Source organism: Choristoneura fumiferana, chromosome 2 (assembly GCF_025370935.1).
Source record: "Choristoneura fumiferana chromosome 2, NRCan_CFum_1, whole genome shotgun sequence".
NCBI classification, from domain to species: domain Eukaryota; kingdom Metazoa; phylum Arthropoda; class Insecta; order Lepidoptera; family Tortricidae; genus Choristoneura; species Choristoneura fumiferana.
Window position 1 is genome coordinate 3,294,045 of NC_133473.1, and position 18,979 is coordinate 3,313,023.

The 18,979-nt window shown below is 35.8% G+C and overlaps 1 protein-coding gene across 1 annotated transcript in view; it reads right to left on the reverse strand.

The window, feature by feature from the left end:
• LOC141445658 (very long chain fatty acid elongase 4-like) overlaps positions 1-18,979 on the reverse strand; it is a 36,755-nt gene that overhangs the window by 4,846 nt on the left and 12,930 nt on the right. Inside the window, exons 2-5 of the mRNA XM_074111511.1 lie at positions 17,881-17,976; positions 2,827-3,095; positions 1,779-1,950; positions 588-715 (exon numbers count right to left, since the gene is read on the reverse strand). Coding sequence (XP_073967612.1) covers positions 588-715; positions 1,779-1,950; positions 2,827-3,095; positions 17,881-17,962 — 651 coding nt within the window. The 5' untranslated portion in view covers positions 17,963-17,976. The remainder of the gene's footprint in view (positions 1-587; positions 716-1,778; positions 1,951-2,826; positions 3,096-17,880; positions 17,977-18,979) is intronic.

The following is an 18,979-nucleotide window of genomic DNA, read 5'->3' on the forward strand; positions in this document are numbered from 1 at the left end:
TTCGTTAAATATTTATGAACCAAAAAAAAAGTGATATCTTTGAGTTTTTAGCTAGATAAATACTCAGAGTGATATCAATCATTATCTCTGTCTAGCTCTAGACCTTTGCCATTAAACCTAGTAAGTTCATTGTATTTACGAAGGTCCCTTTCGCAGAATCTTTATCGGATTTTAAGAGTATTAAAATCAAGTGGTTTTTATTGTTTGCATGCTTACCCAAGCCGAATTTGGCGCACAGTGAATAACATGTATTATGTACCATCTTGTATGTACCCATTTTCTGCAATAAACTTTATCTTATCTTATCTTACGTGTCAAATATTTTGTGGTAGTCTGACAGACTAACCCTCTGTTTCATCATCCATTGATTAAATTTATTTGACGGATAAATGTGATGCCCTCTGTTTTGTTCGAATAGATGAAGACGGCATCACATTTATCCTTCAAATAAAACTAATCAATGGGTGGTGAAACTGCCCCTTAATATAATACTATTAAGGGGCAGTTATACCAATATTTTTTTACTCAGGAACTTATCGAATGATTTCTGTTTTTTATTTTCTGAAAATTACTAATTATATGCTTACCAGTTGAAGAATGGTGAGGTATTTTTTCCACCATAGGTACTTGCTGACGGAAGGACCGAAGACAGATAGGCCGTAGTAAGTATACATCAGCACGTGGATTGCACTGTTCACCATGGCAGGAAGGAAAGCTGAAACAAACGTTCAAAATAAGAAAATTATTCTAAGGAGATTATATTTTTACAAGCTTTTATTTAGTTTCACCTGTCCTGTTGTCTGTCTGTTTGTCGGTCTGTCTGTCTGTATACTTATGTAAATTGCGTGACAATACAATAATCTGGTAGTGACATCCTGGTAGTCCGGCCAGGATCGTCTCCACAGGACGGAACTCTTCAACGGTTAATGGCATCGACTTGAAATTGGTATGCAAATGTAGTTTGGGTAATGATACAAGTACAGTCAACAAAAAGTACAGTCAGTAAAAAAATCTTGTATTAAACATGAAATTTATACCAAAAACTTTTAAAATAACAAGAGCTCAATCGCAAGTCGATTCTATTGAAATATAAAAATACACATTCATTTATTTTTAACAAAAATAATATGTATGGTGGGGTAGAGGCGACATTTAAAAATAACTAGCTTTCTTTTCGAATTTTTTAGTGCCTTTCTAAACATCGCAAAGATTTTATGATTCTGAAAATAGCTAACCCAATAACCTAAACTCTGAAGCCTACGTTATTATGTGTAGACTTGTTAATTTATTTTGGTTATTAGAGTGTGAAATCCAATTAGTATACGTTAAGTTCATAAAGATACGAGTAATTGTGTCAAGTAAATTCACGAAGGTCTGTGTGTGTGTGTGTATTCGGTACTCCTTCATGCAAAAATGGCTCAACTGATTAGAATGAATTTCGGTATCTAGATAGCGGGACGTATGAAATAACAAATAGATTAATTTTTATCCCGATATTCACGGGATCAGGATAATAACAATAAAAACATTTAAATATTTCGAGCAACTTGGCCCATACAATAAATACCTTACAGACAGAGATACATACAAATACCTGGAAAAATAAAAATGCCCTGAATACATGAGGCTAGGTTTTCAACAACTAGGTTTGCTCATATTCAATTTACACACTGTATATCAAAGAGTGTTTCACTGTCGGTAGGCAACCAACAACAGAAAATCATATTTTCTACCATTGTTGTTATCTTCAGAATTTTAGCTATTTTTATTAGACTTACTGGATCCACTGGGCACCCATTTGATGCCAATCCACCAGAAACTGAACATGGTGGAGTGATGGTAGACATGGAGGAAGGTCAGCTGTTCATCCTTCTTCCTGAGGATGAAGAAGAATGTATCGCAGAACTCTAGCAGCTTCGAGAAGTAGTACCACCACACTGCGTCCGCTATCTGAAAAAAAAAGTTAACAATTACTTATACGTGTTCTTGGCCTTTCATCATCATAAACAATAGGTGGAGATGAGCGGAGCGGAGAGAACACGTCTGCAGGGCTACTACGAAACTCAAAACTCGAAGTTCGTGACGTGCGGTCCCTCTGACACTTATACTATTTAGGGACGGTACGATACGAACTTCGAGTTTCGAGTTTCGTAGTAGCCCTGCTGATGACAATGAGGCGGAAACGAGATGTGGATTCAACTAATATGATTGGTCGATTCTTCCACGTCTCCTCTCCGCTCCGCTCGTCTCCGCCTCAGTGGAGCCACAGCCTAGATACCTGTTTCACCACTTAATGATAAATTTTATGTGACAGATATTCGTTTTGTCGAAATAAACAGGGCATCGCATAATGTGTTACTTACATAAAATTTATTGATGCGTGATGAAGCTACAATTTTAACATGATTATCTATGACTATGATACATTTTGATTATCTATTTTCTACGGTTGCATTGCAGGAGACCATAATAATAATTCATTGTTTGAGTTAATTTAAATTTCGGTTCTTTTATCTTTTCATTGTACTTTTAATGTCTACTCGTGTCTGATATTGATTTCCTGTCATTGATATCCGGAAGAGATCCCTTTAAGGGATAATTTCGCCTCTGTACATCTTATTATCCTGTGTTCTGTTATTTTCATTGTTTTACAATACAATACAATACCAATTTATAATAAATATAAAACTTGATACCTCCTAGTATTCATGAGAAAAGGGTGATGACAAACACACGGATACTGAAGTTTTTTTTTGTGGCACGGAGACCCAGAAGCACTTTATATAATTTTTTTAACGATTACAAGTATCTTAGGTAAATACTTACTTGTAACTCATCCGAGTCGTACTTCTGCCGACACGGCTCGCAAATATAGCTATATCTTAGCCTAAACGAGGCGGTCAGCAACCTTACGGCTATAAAGGCATTTAGACCAGCCATGGCCAGGTTATAGGGCACCAGGAGCCATGTCAACTGGAATGGCTGACGGTTCTTCATTAATTTTGGTCCTAGCCAGACGATGAATAGATATAGCGCTGTGTACACGACTGTGGGGAGAGGAGAGTCCACTAGCGGCCATCCTTTTGTTCTACCATCTGTAACAAAAAATAAAACTGCTTAGTCTCTAGTAAAGGACTCGTGAAATATTTTTTACGGTCAAGTGCAGTGTGTCATTACAAAGTTCATGTCTCAAAAACGATATCCGAATTTTATCAAACATACCTAAAAGCCACCAAAGAACAAAGGAAAAAGAAAAGGAAAAAGGATTATTAAGGATCTACCCTGGGTCATGATTCATGTTCGACTGTACGATGCCACAGACAGACAGACAAACAGACATGGGCGTCAAAATAACACCCCTCTTTTTGCGTCAGAGGTTAAAAATACCGTGGTATTGGCCTTATTACGTCTTTGGTCCATATTTTGGATAATTTCTTATTATTAAACTCGACGTTTGTAATAATGTCGTGCGTGGCCTTTGTAACGCTTAATAATCTATAGCTCTGCTTTCCCACAGTGAAATACGACTAGTATTAATTGAATGTAGCCTAACTCACGATTCATAAACCCACCGAATGAGCTGCTAGAACATCAGTAGAATCAGTATTCTACTGAATCTAAGGTACCTACTGTCTATCAGGTATCTTAAAGAAAAATAGATATATATTTTTCTCACCAATTTTATGAGTTCCCAACATTTATCATGTCATTAGTATTCAAATCTTGTCAGATAGAAATAACTCCTTAGATATCTTAAGATCGACGGAGAGCAGCAATAGGTATTCGATAAAGCGGTTTGATTTCTTTGTATTTCGTGTAAAATTACGAACCTATTCTCTTTTATGTGTAACTCAATAACCACTTTCAGAATATTACGAGTATCTTGAAATGTTATATTTTCTTTAAGAGTATAAATTGAGTTAAAATCTATCTTTGAAGCTGCAATTGCTTTGAACAAAATAAATGAATGGTTGAAAGCACAGCCACAATACCGTTACGTTCCAAAGATAACTAAGCTTAAATAGAATTATAATGTTTTAATATTTCTATACTACGGTATAAATATACGACAATATGTAATACCTAAGAGATTTTTGAGTCGCCGGACGAGATTTGAATTCGCACTTGTGGTTGTGGCTGTGGCCAGAGGTGTCTTGCTAACTTGTGGGTAATATTTACCGCGTTGGTCCTTTACTCGTAACAGGAGCAAATAATTAAAAAAACATAGATCGTATTCGTCAAACTAAACGACATTAGTTCATCGGCTTTTAAAACTAATTGAGTCTTTAAATATTGCCTTTTCAAATGAATGAAATACAATTAATTATCAATGTACGCTATCCTAGAGCCCAAATTGACGTCGCCTGTCACCTACCTGTCATGCTACAAACATCAAAAATGTTGCTTTAAATTGAAAGTGGAGCTGCTATGTAGCTGAAAATTATTGGGCTCCGCAGAAAAGCAGCGTTGCTGCACCCACTTGTGTAACAAGTAATAACACATGCTGAGTGGAGACCCTTTTTCGCTGACAATTGATGATTGGTGCTGGTTAGTGGTGGTAATTTTGGAACTGTAAATAAACATTTTTTCTTTCTTTCAACTGATCACGCACCGGGGCTTTGGCGATCGAGCTAGCAGTCAAAAAAGAGCCTATGCCTAGCAGTGGAACAATAGTTTTTTCACACCTCTCCTTCAAAAAAGTAACTTTTCCTCCCTGACGAGAGGGAGCAAAGTGCAACTTTTCTGTTCAAGGCTTTTCTAAGGATTTTATTGCAAATGCAATTTTTTGAAGTTGATAATCGTAAAGCCACGCCTTTGTCTATGCTGATTGCTCTTTAATAATACCTATTTATTTATTTATTTTTCAAATTTTTTAATGCTCGGTGTGAAAAGTTGTATGAGCCACTCGGGAGCAAAATTATTTTCATCTTGGGCGTTAACACTTGAATCCGTCATTACGCTCAGGATTCTACTTTAGAATCCCTCGATACGCTCAGGATTCTATTGTAGAATCCTTCGCTACATTCTGGATTCAATGTACGCCCCCGCCGTAAATACACCATTTTGCTCCCTTGTGACACAAATAACTATTGAGACATCAAAGATTACCTAGTCTGAAACTCAGCTAGAAGAGTTAAATGATTGTTTGAATCAGCCTTTACTTTACGGAAGTCCATATCAATGAAGGGGAACAATTACTTTGCTCACCCGCTGCTCTGCTGTTTGTTTGCTCTGAAGATGAGCTCTGGTTGAGTTCGAACCGCGTCAGCGTATTGTGGTGGTGGTGATAGATTTGTATGCTTTGTGTGTGGAGGTGGACGAACTGTATGGAAACACATTTCTTGCATAATTGTTTCATTATATTAACAAGAGTTATACTTGGTTTTGTAGGGTCACATTCCTGAACAACTTTAGAAGGCGAGTCCTGCAACTTCTCTGATTTAAGTAAGTAAGTTTGTTTTATTTTCATTAAATGTGGTTAACAATGGAATGGAATGGAAGTTTTAGTGGTAAGCGTAGTATGAGTTAGTTCACTGCTCACAACGTAATAGCGACTCGCAAAATTTCAATAGCCGAGTTACATTACTTACACTTGAATTTGTAATGTTAATTCGACAGTTTTGATGTAGGCGTTACAATTCAAGCCCACGTTTATCACCGAACCGGTCAGGTTCAGGTTCAGGTGTGGGTCGTACGTACATACCTATTTAGGAAGGGTTTTGTATGAATTTATGTCAAATATGGTTGCTAGCCGGGTTGGGTACGGGTTGGTACGGTACGGTCGCCATGGTACCGTTTTTGTCAAACTTAAAAACTAAAATTGCTAAAAGTGTCTCCGAAGCGGTAACGTTTTGTGTGCTCTACCTACCCCATTTGGAAATACAGGCGTGATGTTTGTGTGTGTGTGTATTGTGAGACACAGATTTAATTATTTCAATAAGTTACACGGATCAGTCATATTATTAATTGAATAGATACGTGATGGACCTGTTTTTTTAATAATAGATTTTTAAAACAGTTTATTAAAAAACCCTGAAAATACACGTTTCTTGTATATTTATTTGTCATTTTAACTAGGGGGGCTACGAAATTCGAAAATCGAATTTCGTTTTCGACCGTTCCTCTCTCTCGTATCAAATAATATTAGCGTAAGCGGGACAGCAAGATAAGAAGTTGTAATTTTGTACTTCGTGCCTTACTGTTAAGGTAGAAAATATACTTTCCTATGACAGGCGGCCGGACAGAAAGCGCAACTTGCGACAAAAAACTTGGTCGCCGTGTAGTAACTGTTACTAATTCATTTCTTTAAACTTCACAGGATTCATTTAAAATTATGACAATCAGGATTTGAAGCTTACAAGAAATAAAATAAGAGTTACTTACTAGGATCGGGTTAAGTGGCAAGCTCTCGTTTCGGAGGCCAAGACTCATTTTGGGTCACTGAGCCAAACTAGTTAGTTAGTTAGTTACTAAATTGTAGCAGTAGCATGGGTAATGGCTCCGTTATAACCTTTTAAATACGGAGCCCTAAACATGGGTATAACTTAGTCCCAGCAACCCTTCGTGGTCATGGGCCTTTGAATATCAAATACTTATTAAGTTATCTATAGTTTCAAGTTCAAGTGTCTCCATTTAAATTTCTTGTTCATTTTTTTCACTGCGTCACAACGAGGGTCGCAAACGTTCTCAATCCATTGCTCGGTTAAGACTAACGTAAGTTAGTTAGTTGGCTAAACGGGCAATGCAATAAAAATCGCCAACTGATCGCTGAAAGCTGTACCTAGCTATATAGTACGCTTTGGTTAAGTTTGAAGTAATTATGTTTACTGTGAAAATGATTAATTGCTGTTAGAATATTCATTTTCAAGAAAAAGCAATATTTACTGATATTGAACGAAGGAGCTGAATGAGAGAATTTAAAAATATAAGGCTAGCTTTAGCCCACGACTTCGTCTGCAAAGAATCCGTTTGTCTTCCCTCGGGAAATATGCAATTTTTGCGGGGCAAAAATTATCGTATCTCCTCCGGGTTCTGCGGTTTCGACGTGAAAATACAGACATCAGGGCTGCAAGGAGGCTACTACGAAATTCGAAAATCGAAGTTCGTATCATACTGTCCCTCTCACTCTCGTAATAAATAAAATTAGCATCATCGGGACGGCAGGAGACGAATTTAGAATTTTGCATTTCGTAGTATAGGGCTACAACGAAACTCGAAGTTCGTGTCGTGCGGTCCCTCTGACACTTATACTATTTAATATGAGAGCGAGAGGGACGGTACGATACGAACTTCGAGTTTCGAGTTTCGTACTGCAGACACCATCCTAACTGTGATTGCAGAAAGGATTGACTGTCCGTACATCATACACTGTTGTGGACTTCACAAGCCCAGTAACATGTGAGATGGTGTGAAATTGATAAATGTTTTTAAATTTTATTGGAACTAACATAATATGAGTCACGAGCTTCGAATAAATCGGTCATTAACGTACTCTTGGTTCTATAACGTAACCGGCCGCTGGTTGTTACTCTCGTTTATGTAAGATGGTCGATATAGCCGTTAAGTTATATAACGGTCAAGTTTGAGCTGAAATAATACTGAGTTCCGTATTAACAAAACTTTATGTGCATCCATCTATCTTATTCGGGATCGGGTATAGTGATAGGTATTTTAAAGGCAAAAGTTTGTGGGTATTTTATGTATGCGAGTTACAGGTGTTTTTGTAAATAAATAAATAAATTATAGTTATCATTCCGACTTTTAGGTTAATATATATAGGCCTCTAGGTTGGCAACGCATCTGCAATACCCCTGGTGTTGCAGATGTTTATGGGCGGTGGTGATATTTTACCATCAGGAGACCCATTGCTCGTTTGCAATCCAGTCGAATAAATATAAACCGTTACAGAGATAGAACGAAAACAAAAAAGAGGAGTCCGATACAAGAACCATAATTGTTTACACCTGCAGTACGTTACGAACTTGTGTATTATTCCGATCATTTTTTAAAGATGTACCTAACTACGGATCCCTCAGTGCGCGGGTCCAACTAGCACTTTCCCGGTTTACTATTCACGGAACCTAAAAAAACCTTTTATTGACCGCAAAATATAATGTCCACTGGTGTGTTATATAAAACATCACACTATTACGTCATGTAACTCGCGAAACGTCGTAAGCACATTCATGGTACGGCTCATACGTCATTTTATTCCTGCGGCTTAGGAGAAAGTGGTCGTAGGCGCAGCTTCCGTTTGCGCAACCATCTCAAGAACTGACACGGTGCATAAGCATATAATTCCAGATTAGGAAGTATCATTAATGCGAATGAAAAATAACTTTAAAATTTAAAAAAAATATTTAAAAAAACTGCTAGTACGAAATTCGAAAATCGAAGGTCGTATCCACGTCGTATCGTACCGTGCCGCTCACTCTCGTATTAAATACATTAGCGTCAGCGGGATGGCAAGATATGAAGTTCGAATTGTGCACTTCGTAGGATAGGACCTGAAGGCCTACTCCAAAGTTCTAAAATCGAAGTTCGTATCGTACCTTCTCTCTCGCTCTCGTATTAAATAGTATAAGTGTCAGAGGGACCGAACGACACAAAGTTCGTTTTTCGAAATTCGTAGTACGAAACGAACTCGCGTAGAGAGGGCTTCACACAGTGACCAGCATCAATATCTAATATGGGTAAAAAACTTAAGAAGATGACCTGGTTGTATGTAGTAGTGTGCAGAACTGGATACGGGACTTAAGTCATTTTTCGAATATGGAACGTCGACTTATCTATACGGACATGTTACCATAACTATTAATTAATCTATGACGTTACTACTACAACCCGACCAAGCTAAGTTTGCACCTCGCGTCTTAACAAAAACAAATCAAAAAATTTAAATTCAACAAATAGGAGACGAAAATTCGTACGCGTATCGGCGACAGAGACGCTTACGCGACAGGGCAATCGCGGAAAGGTACATTTTAAATTTTTGAACTGTTCTTGTTAATTGCGAGGTGCAAACTTAGCTTGGTGGAGTAGTTCAGAGAAAAAAAATGAATTTATTTCAATAGGCAGGTATTGTATGTGTATGTGTGTATGAGAAAAGGGGGAGGGGCAATAAATGCACTGAAAAAGTACAAAAATATTTATTTGTGATTCTTGCAGCCAGACTTTTTATTTGCCATGATATCACACGGTACAGTATGTATTTGATGACGTTTTTGCGAACCGGTGCAGATTTTTTTGACATTCATAAGTGCTTGTTATAGCTTAAATTTAATAAAAATATTTTGAACTAAAAGATCTTATGATGGTTGAGCTTATGCAAAATATGCGTGTTCATGCAGTTCCTCCACCTCCACACTGTAAGAACACACACAAACCCATCTATTACTGCTTTTATAATTTAATAAACAGTCTTTGGAATGAAATCAAGTATTGTATATAATAAAATAGACAAAAATACTTTGACCTATTCAAGAGATTAATTGTTTTGCAATAGGTTCTAGGTTTTCACATCATTGAATGTCTGTGGTCGGATAAATGGCGTCTTTGTTTACACTTTTCATAAATTGAATCGAAATACAATATACATCTATTTTTTTTGTGAGCTTTAATATTACTTCAAAAGCCAAAATGCAATTAAAAAACACTCTTTTTAGACAAGTAACCAATTATAAACGTTTCATATTAGATTAGATAAGAAATACTAAGTCCAATTTTAAATTTCATAAATTTAAATCTCAAAAAAGTATTTCTGCGACAAATAATTAAAAGTGATGGATGAAATGTACGGAGCGAGGCTAGTTTAATGAAGTGTTTCTATTGGTCCATAAAAAACATATTCCCCGCAACACAACTTCGCACATCTCCATTTGTCACTGTAACTCCCCAAGTACAAATTAAAACGGTGGTTGTGGTTCGTTAGTCTAACAACTGGTAGCATGGTGTACGGTTGTGTCACTCTGAAGATGAGCTCTGGTTGAGTTCGAAACGCGTCAGTGTAGTGTGGTGGTGGTGATAGATGGGTTTGTGTGATTTGTGTGTGTTCTTACAGTGTGGAGGTGGAGGAACTGCATGAACACGCATATTTTGCATAAGCTTAGCTATCCTAAGTTCGCGGGTGAGCAAGGAAATTATTTTAGTTCATTGATATGGACCTCCGCAAAGTAACGCCTGATTCAATAAATTACACCCTGTTAAATCAACCACGGCCCCGACCGGGGATCGCCCACGATCCAGCCTGGAGATCGTTTACGAGTTAATCGCATCAACTTTGACTTAGTAGGCACCTATTTAAAGACGCTCCGTTCAATCAAAATCACCTCTTTCTACGATGCTTGCTTGTCAATTATTTGTTAAACACCTACTGTAAGTTAGCGTTTAAGTGCTGACTACGTTAACTCGGTTATAACTTGAGCGTAGTTGTGAGATCGTTTTCAATACCTGAGGCATCAATAATGAGCATCGCGCGTGAATCAAAATCGTTAAATAGGTATTACATTTCTCACAAGTTATTGGCAACTTCATTAGAATTTACTGAAAACGTGTAAGATTCATTCCCTAATGAAGGGTCTCTATTTGAAACTTTACAAATGGGCCAGCTAGAATGAAGCTCATAATTGGCTCAACGTTCAATTTTTTTCGTCAGAAAATGTGACAGACTATAGAGTTTTTTGTATATGACATAGTGGAATTTTTAATTTCTCTCTAGTTAGATATCAGTTACTTACATCGAAAAAGACAAACAATAGCACCACTTTTTTGTATTTATTAGTTAGAAGACATAAACAATCAAGACAGACAGAGTGGTCAGAAAGAATGCAACAAAAAGAATTAAGACCCAATTACCAAACTCGGAATTTAATTATGAAGATTTATCGCTTAAATTACTATAACGTTTCGAACAAATTGCAGGGGCCGTGGTCACGAGTAGGATGAAGAATCACGAGTGCGAATATAGATAGTATGTTTATTGTTTGTTACGCTTTCTCGTATAAAATACTGAACCGATCAAAATCAAGGTTATAGATACGGTGGTATGTAGATACTTAAAAAGACATAGCCTCCTGAATCCATATCAGGTTTATTTTAACAGACGTAGTCCTTGAGACCTAGAGGAGAGTTGCCAGTTTTGTTATTTTGAAAATTATTGCAGCATTTTTAGGAGCAGAGTCAGACCAAAGAGAAGATGGCGGGACGACCTAATCGCTTTTCTGCTAGATTGGCAGATGCATGCCCAGGATAGGGAAGAGCGGCGAAGGAAAGGGGAGACACTTGCCTAACAGTGGGACATACCTCAAGCGACATAAAAAAAATGTTTAGAATTCTTCGTTCATTACAAAAATATATGCTTTAAAAATTACCTTTGGCTATTATTATTAACATTATTATTATTATTATGAGTGAATGTTTGTATGTTTAGTATATCACGCAATAACGACTGAAGAGATTCAAATTAAACTTGGTGTACAGATATACAAATATATGGATTTAAACAAGGGTTACAATACTGCCCCCCTAAGCCGAAAGGCGCTATCTCAAAAAATCGCTTTTCTGTCATTTACACCATGTGATGCAGAATGTTTTAAGCTACACAATAGTATTAATAACTTAAGTGTTTTTTTTTTAAGATAGCGCCTTTTGACTTAGGAGGGGAAAATATCTCGGTAATGCATTCCCGTGCATTAGGCTGCATTTCGACCAGAAATGTGCAAGGATGTGTTGCGAGAACCAATAGAATCGCTTGACTTACCTTGCCTCGCATAGCAAACAGTAATGTGTTTTTAGTTCACCTGCTATCAATACAACGCTGTTGCGAACGTTGTGTTGTGTTGTGTTGTGATAGTATTTTTTAACGCAGGCGTTTAATAAAAAACTGTCGATGTGGACTTAATTCAAATTCAAATACGTTTATTTGTAAAACATAGGTGAAAACAGGTGGATATAAATGACAGGTGGATATAAGTGAAAATTACGAAAGTTTGAAACATTGTCTCGGAAACTATCAAAACTGTTTCATATAATGCTACAAATGTTCCTAAACTAATCCCTTATCCCATTACCCGTACACAGGCTATTAATTAAAAGTAGAGAACAAGTTGGTGCTATACGGAACTATGGAATTTATTATACCGGGTGTGGCCTGTAATTATGATCAAATAATTAAAACATAGATCATACTCGTCAAACTAAACAACATTAGTTTAATGACTTTTAAAAATAATTAGTTTTATTTTTTATTACTTGTAAGTTTATTCGAAGAAGCAATGTAAAGCAAAATGCTTGATGTTTGTAGCGTGACAGGCGACGTCAGTTGCATTATAGGATGGCGTACATTGATAGCAGTATTTAATTTGTATGAAAATAGGAAAATTCAAACTCCATTATTTTTAAAAGTCGCTGAAATTTTGTTCAGTTTGACGAGGACGATCTACGTTTTAATTTTTTGCTCGTATTACAGGCCACACCCGGTATACCTACCTATTGTTATTTACTTCTTCCTATAAACTAAGTTTTAGAATTAAAGTTTTTAGTTCAGTTTACATTAAGTTTAAAATTTTAGTCCATAATATTTTTATTGTAAAGAAGTCGTAGTGAATAAATTACACAGTGTACATATTTAGAAGATTGTTCAATGCAACTTTAGCAAATAAGAGAAAGGAAATAATTTAGACTGGCCTTTTCGTTTTCTCCCAGACAATTTTGTTTTTAGTTGAAGTAAAAGTTAACCTAGAAAGTTAGCGAACATTTGTCACTATACGAGAGATTATAAATTAATAATTCGGAAACACTGGACCATGAACGGTGAAGCGTTGACAGGCCTCCCTATATTCTAGTTGTTCTAACATGATTCAAATGACAGATTCCAAACTGACGGAGCTAGAGTCCCTCCTACTGTTACGCAAACTATCGATTCGTTTCCATGTACAGTCACCAGCACCAATATCTGACACAACAAGCGTGCATAAATATCTGATACGACTCTATTTCTCGGGCCGGAAGGACTTGTCAGATATTTTTGCACGCTCCGTTGTGGCAGATATTAATGCTGGTGACTGTATCTAGTGCTAAAAGTGGCAATAGCATTATTACTTGGTTTAAACCACCGTTACGTATCGAACTGAAAGTCTTATTTGAATTTAAAATATAGTTTATTCTACACTTGGAGTGTCACTTTCCGGCTGTGACGAACAATCTATGCTAACTATTAATAAGTTCGTTTATTTTACCGCTTTTATTTTTACCGATAACCCTCACCTCTAGCAATTGCGGCCTATTGAAATAACATTGTAAGGGGGTTCATTAGAGAAAGTAAGTTAATATAACACAGTGCCTACGCAGTAACTTAACAATTTGTTAGCGAATTTGAGTTCAAATATTCGAAAAATCAGCAGTTTTAATGTGATTTCATTTTTAGGGCTCCGTAGCCAAAATGGCCAAAACGGAACCCTTATAGTTTCGCCATGTCTGTCTGTCTGTCTGTGCGTCCGCGGCTTTGCTCAGGGACTATCAATGCTAGAAAGCTGTCATTTTTCACAAATATCATATGTAACCTATGCCGACAAAATGGTATAATTAAAAATTCATAAACAATATTTTTTAGAGTACCTCCCATAGACGTAGATGGATTCAGTGATCTGCTTGCAAAAAATTTAACTTTAAAGTGCAAATTTTCATTAAAATCGAGCGTCCCCCCCTCTAAAATCTAAACCGATAGGTGGAAAAATTTAAAAAAATTCAGGGTGGTAGTAAGTATATCAAACTTACAAGAAAAACTATAACGGTTAAATTTTCTAGAGAATTATTAGTAGTTTAACAGTAAGTAGCAGCCTTAGGTATAAAATATACCTAAACTTGGAATATTCCGTACAAAATAGGAAATCCTTAGAAAAATATTACTAATTCTTTTCGTAATGGCTACGGAACCCTATTTCGGGCGTGTCCGACATGCTCTTGGCCGATTTTTCAAGCATTATATCTCCGTTGGAAAAAATAAAAAACAAGTAAACGCCTCACAAAGTTACATAATCATCATAATGTGTCATTTGAATCATCTTAGAACAAAATTAGAATGTAGGTAGATTGACGGCATCGCGCGAGTTGAGGGCAACTGGTGGATGCCTGTGGTGATTTGTCATTGTCATGATGTTGTATAAGGGGAAGGCATTTAATCAACAGTAAACGTCTTGTATACCTTCCGCCGCCTAACTTTGCCTAAAAGTTCATTGCCACGACTAGTACCACAAAAACTATAAAGGGATAATTTCAATAATCACACACACACACACACACACACACACACACACACACACACACACACACACATACAAACATCACGCCTGTATTGCCTGTAACGGGGAAGGCAGAGCACACGAAACGGTACCGCTTCGTAGCCGGAAAAAAAAAACTTAAAATATTAAATGGAAACTGATTGATCGTTTTTTGTTTTCTTTTTTGTTTCTAGTTGTGTACTTAATGTAACTGAAATAATCCTAGGGTCGACTCTTATTGAATTATCTTATCTTCAATGAACCGAATAATTATTATCAGAATACGAAGACATGATACAAAAGCATGTACAAATGTACTTTTATCAAGTATATGGTTACTGAAGACGCCAGAATATATTAAATCGATTTACACAAGGATATTTGTTACTTTCGATTCTAGATGAACGAGCACGGAAAGAGTAATGCCAGTAATATTATTCCAATGTTATTGATGTTTATTCGCTATTCAGCGTCGGTAAATAACGGTAAAAAGATTTTTTTTCCATCAAGTAGGTACACAATGGGTAGGGGTATGTTATTGTTATCGATCAGGCAACTAATAGAATATAGGTAAAAATACTATGTTACTATACCTATCTTACTTTAGTGGGTCCCATTATCTCTCTTTTTATTATTAGGGTTCTTTCAGCTGGGTGTGTTAGTTCTCAATGCGCTCTGGGCCCGCAATAAAGCTACGGCCCAAGACCTCTCATACTGAGAGGAGCCCTGTGCCCTGCAGTGGGACGTAATAGACTGGGATAATGATGATGATGATGATGATATTTTATAAAATAGCTTAAAAGCTTTTGTTTCAAACAAGGAATAAAAACTCGTGAAAAGACTTGAAAAGACTATTGTAGTGCTTGTAATAGTGACAAACATGAGTTAGTGGATTTCAATAAGTACTAAATCGCTAATCGCGTAAGGGGGTATACTCGTACTAAGCAAGGGGGTGCATAAAAGTTTTAAAATTAATTAGGTACGTTTACATAATAAATTTATTTTTATGTTTTGTAAATTCACACAATAAATTTGTTTTCCAGTTTACATATTATTATCTATTAAATTATCTATTAATTATTAATTATCTGTTTATTTACGTATCTTATGTTGTTAATGGTGTGTAGTATGTCTTTATAACGGTCCGGGGGCTGCCGACGGTGCTGGCTGAAAATCAGCGCTGGGGTGTTTTTAACGCTTCAGCATTATGCTGAGCCATTATCCGATTCACAACCGCAACGACACATAAGTACCTTTGTATTGTTTCTTTGTAATGTTGTGTCTTGTTGTGAATAAATGTATTGTCTTTCGTACTATCTCATATTATTAGCATGTACTTTGTTATGCGATTGGGCCCTGTATATTATATTACCGAACTTTCCTCCTGAGTCCTGAATTTTTCTACACATACAGTGGCTTAAAAACTAAACAAAAGTCACTAAATTTGTTACTATATAAAAATATTTCAACATAATAATATTATTAAAGCCGTTAATTGAACAAGTTGTACTTCATATAGTACTTATTCTTACTGTTGGTTTTTCATATAAAGTACGCGAAGATTTACGAGGCTATTGATTATTCGCTCGATGGCTAGGTGTAAAGAACTTCCCAAATTCCCTGTCAATATTGAATGAAATGTCGTTAATAGACTAAATTATGTTTAGGACTCGTCATTTGAGAAAGACAGAAATCATTCGACCTGATTTATAGTCGTTTGATGTTAAATTGGTTAAAGATTTTTAGTCTGGAATTTCGAAGTATAAATTGCCTAGACTAAAGTGGGGGTGGTTTTTTTTTCAATACCCCATTGAGTTGGGTATTGCTGGATAGGTCTTTTAAAGGTCTTTAAGGTGTAGTAAGTATAGGTATCAAATTAACCACGGAAAATTATAACGGCTAAGATTGCTTGAGAATTATTAGTAGTTTAAGAGTAAATAGCAGCCTCAGGTATAAAATATACCTAAACTTAGAAGATTTCGTACTTACACAATACGAAATCCTTAGAAATGTATGACTTGATTTTTTCGTAATGAAACCCTATCTTGGACGTGTCCGACACGCTCTTGACCGGTTTTTATAACGTCCTAAAATTAGGCCTACTTTTACCTATTGAAAAAAAACTTGAAATTGTACGTGACCTAGAATTAATAATATCAATATATTTTTTGGTTTACGCAAATATTATATTGATATATTCTTGTAAGTGCCATAATAAATGTGTATAACTTATTATTGTAGCGCGTATTATTGAAAGAAAACGTATATTAATAGTGGATTTCATATAATAAAATAGAACACGGGAGGATTGGAAGATCAAGAAGTTTGTCTCATATTTATTAGACAAAAGGTACTTATAACAAAATTCATGTATATATTTTAATAAAGAGAAAGTAAAATTTGCGTATTTATTTGTTCGTGTTTTAATGTAGGGCTAATAACTTTAATTACGAAACCAATTAAAAAAAATATTGTAAAGTTACGGTTATATCAAATTAACATATTATGGCTACTTTTACTTTGCTTTTTAATACCGCGAAAGTACGGCAGACAAAACTGTGAGCTAAAACTAGTGTTAAACCTTAGTAATATTTACATACAATCATGTTAGGCGTGACAAGAACGTACAAGCAATAAATCGTCATGATTCCGCCGATACACAAATGTAGGCAGTTCCAGAATTTATATAAGGCATGGCTTACTTGGGGCACGTACACTGCTTGCAATATAAAGACTGTAAAGCCCTACATAAACATACTATACGTATGAATAAGTATAATCTAACCGGGTTGGTGAATGAGATGAAGCACGCGTCCCAAAATGATTCCAGATCAGCATAATGGCAATCTTACGAACGGCGGTGGTCTCCCTCTGGGGCCATGACTTGAACGATTCTCTTAGCTTTTGCAAAATAACGTAGACCAAACACTAATGTATTATTATTATTTTTTTGTAATTTTTTCTTTAATTGTATACTGTAGTTTTTAAGTATTTTATTTGTAATTATTTTATTATGAAAAAAATACTTTCTGTCAAGTTTCTTGCGGCGCATTCTTCTTAGCAATCATGGTCTTTTCGAAAGCGCTGGTAGTTTATAAAATGACGTGTAAAAGTGCCCATTGCGGCCTATTTACTGAATAAATGATTTGAATTTTGAAATTTGAATTTGATTTGTAATCATAAGCACAACTATAAAACTTGTTTGTTCAAAACTTTAGTATCATGGGCGGTCAGTGGTGAAAATTCATATTCTTAAAATAAGGTTTCTGGTTATATGATAAGAAATCGGTGGATGCATGTATGGAGAATCAAAAAAAAAATAGTTTATATTGTACAATGTAAAAATATATTTTTATAAACGTAAATTTCTATGAAATTGCGAAAGGTATCCTATATAAATTAAATACTTAAAATTACTATCAAGACAAGACCGGGCACTACGTATATATATATAGTAGCTGTAGTTTTAGGCTTTTGTAGTTTATATCAATTGGTGGCGTCATCTCTTGACTACTAGCTGAAAAATTTCGATAGTGCTATCTTTTGCCGAACAGATGACTATCTCGAAAGACGAAACAACTAAAAAAAAAAAAACTGAACTTACCTGATAACGAGAGGGTCCATAGGTAATAGTCATAATATTCTTGTATAACACTTTGTGTTGAATTTAATATATGTGTCGTCATTTTTCTAATTTTATCTGAAACAAAAAGAAAAAAAAAATTAGTCACAATTAACCTTGCCAGCCTGCTGAAAACAACTGCACGTGCGTGGTACTAATTTCAAAATTAAATGGTTTTACATCAATATTTCAGAATCATATCATAACATATTTTTGATACATCTCCAATAACTCTTTTTTTCCTTTTGTTAATTTATGACGACGGAAGCATTCTACACTTACACTGAACATAGATATAGTGAGATGTTTAGTTTAGGGCTGTTTCACCATCCATTGATTAGTGTTAACTGGCGGTTAGGTGTGATGCTGTCTCTATTGTTTTGTTCGAATAGACGAGACGGCATCACATTTAACCGTCGGTTAACGCTAATATGATGAAACAGCCCTTAGTCTTGTAACTAAGAAACCCCATAGATCCCTGTATTTTATGGTTTTTTTTTAATTTTGTACTGTAATTTATATTGAGGTAGGTATTTTATTTATAGTTATTTAGTTTGGTGTTTTTAAATGACTTTCTGCCAAGTTCTTTGCGATGCATTCTTCTTGGCTTCCGAAAGCGATGGAAGTTTAAAAAAAATTAGGTACATGTAAAAGAGCCATTTATTTGCGACCTATATTTGGAGAATAACTGATTTGAAATTAAAATTAGAATTTTTGCAATTTCTTTCTTTGACCCATCTCCATAATATGTAAATTTCAAAAAAATGATGCAGATGCCATGTCACTGCGTTTAAGAGCGCGCAAACATTTTGTCCCAACTCGTCACTGGCGCGATCTCCTTCCCGCGGCCCGTGTTTCGCCCGCACACTACAACGGTTTGCTGTGTGCGTAATACGTTGGAGTTTTTTGAGCACTAGCATGGAATGCAACGTAACACGCCGCACCTCACAATAGGTACTAGTAAAATTATGTGATATCATAAAAATAAATATAGCCTCGCAGACGTGGATTCACCGGTTCTGACTTGAGGACATAACTAATTTTAATTTTCTCACATTAAAGGATACCTATAAATTCGATT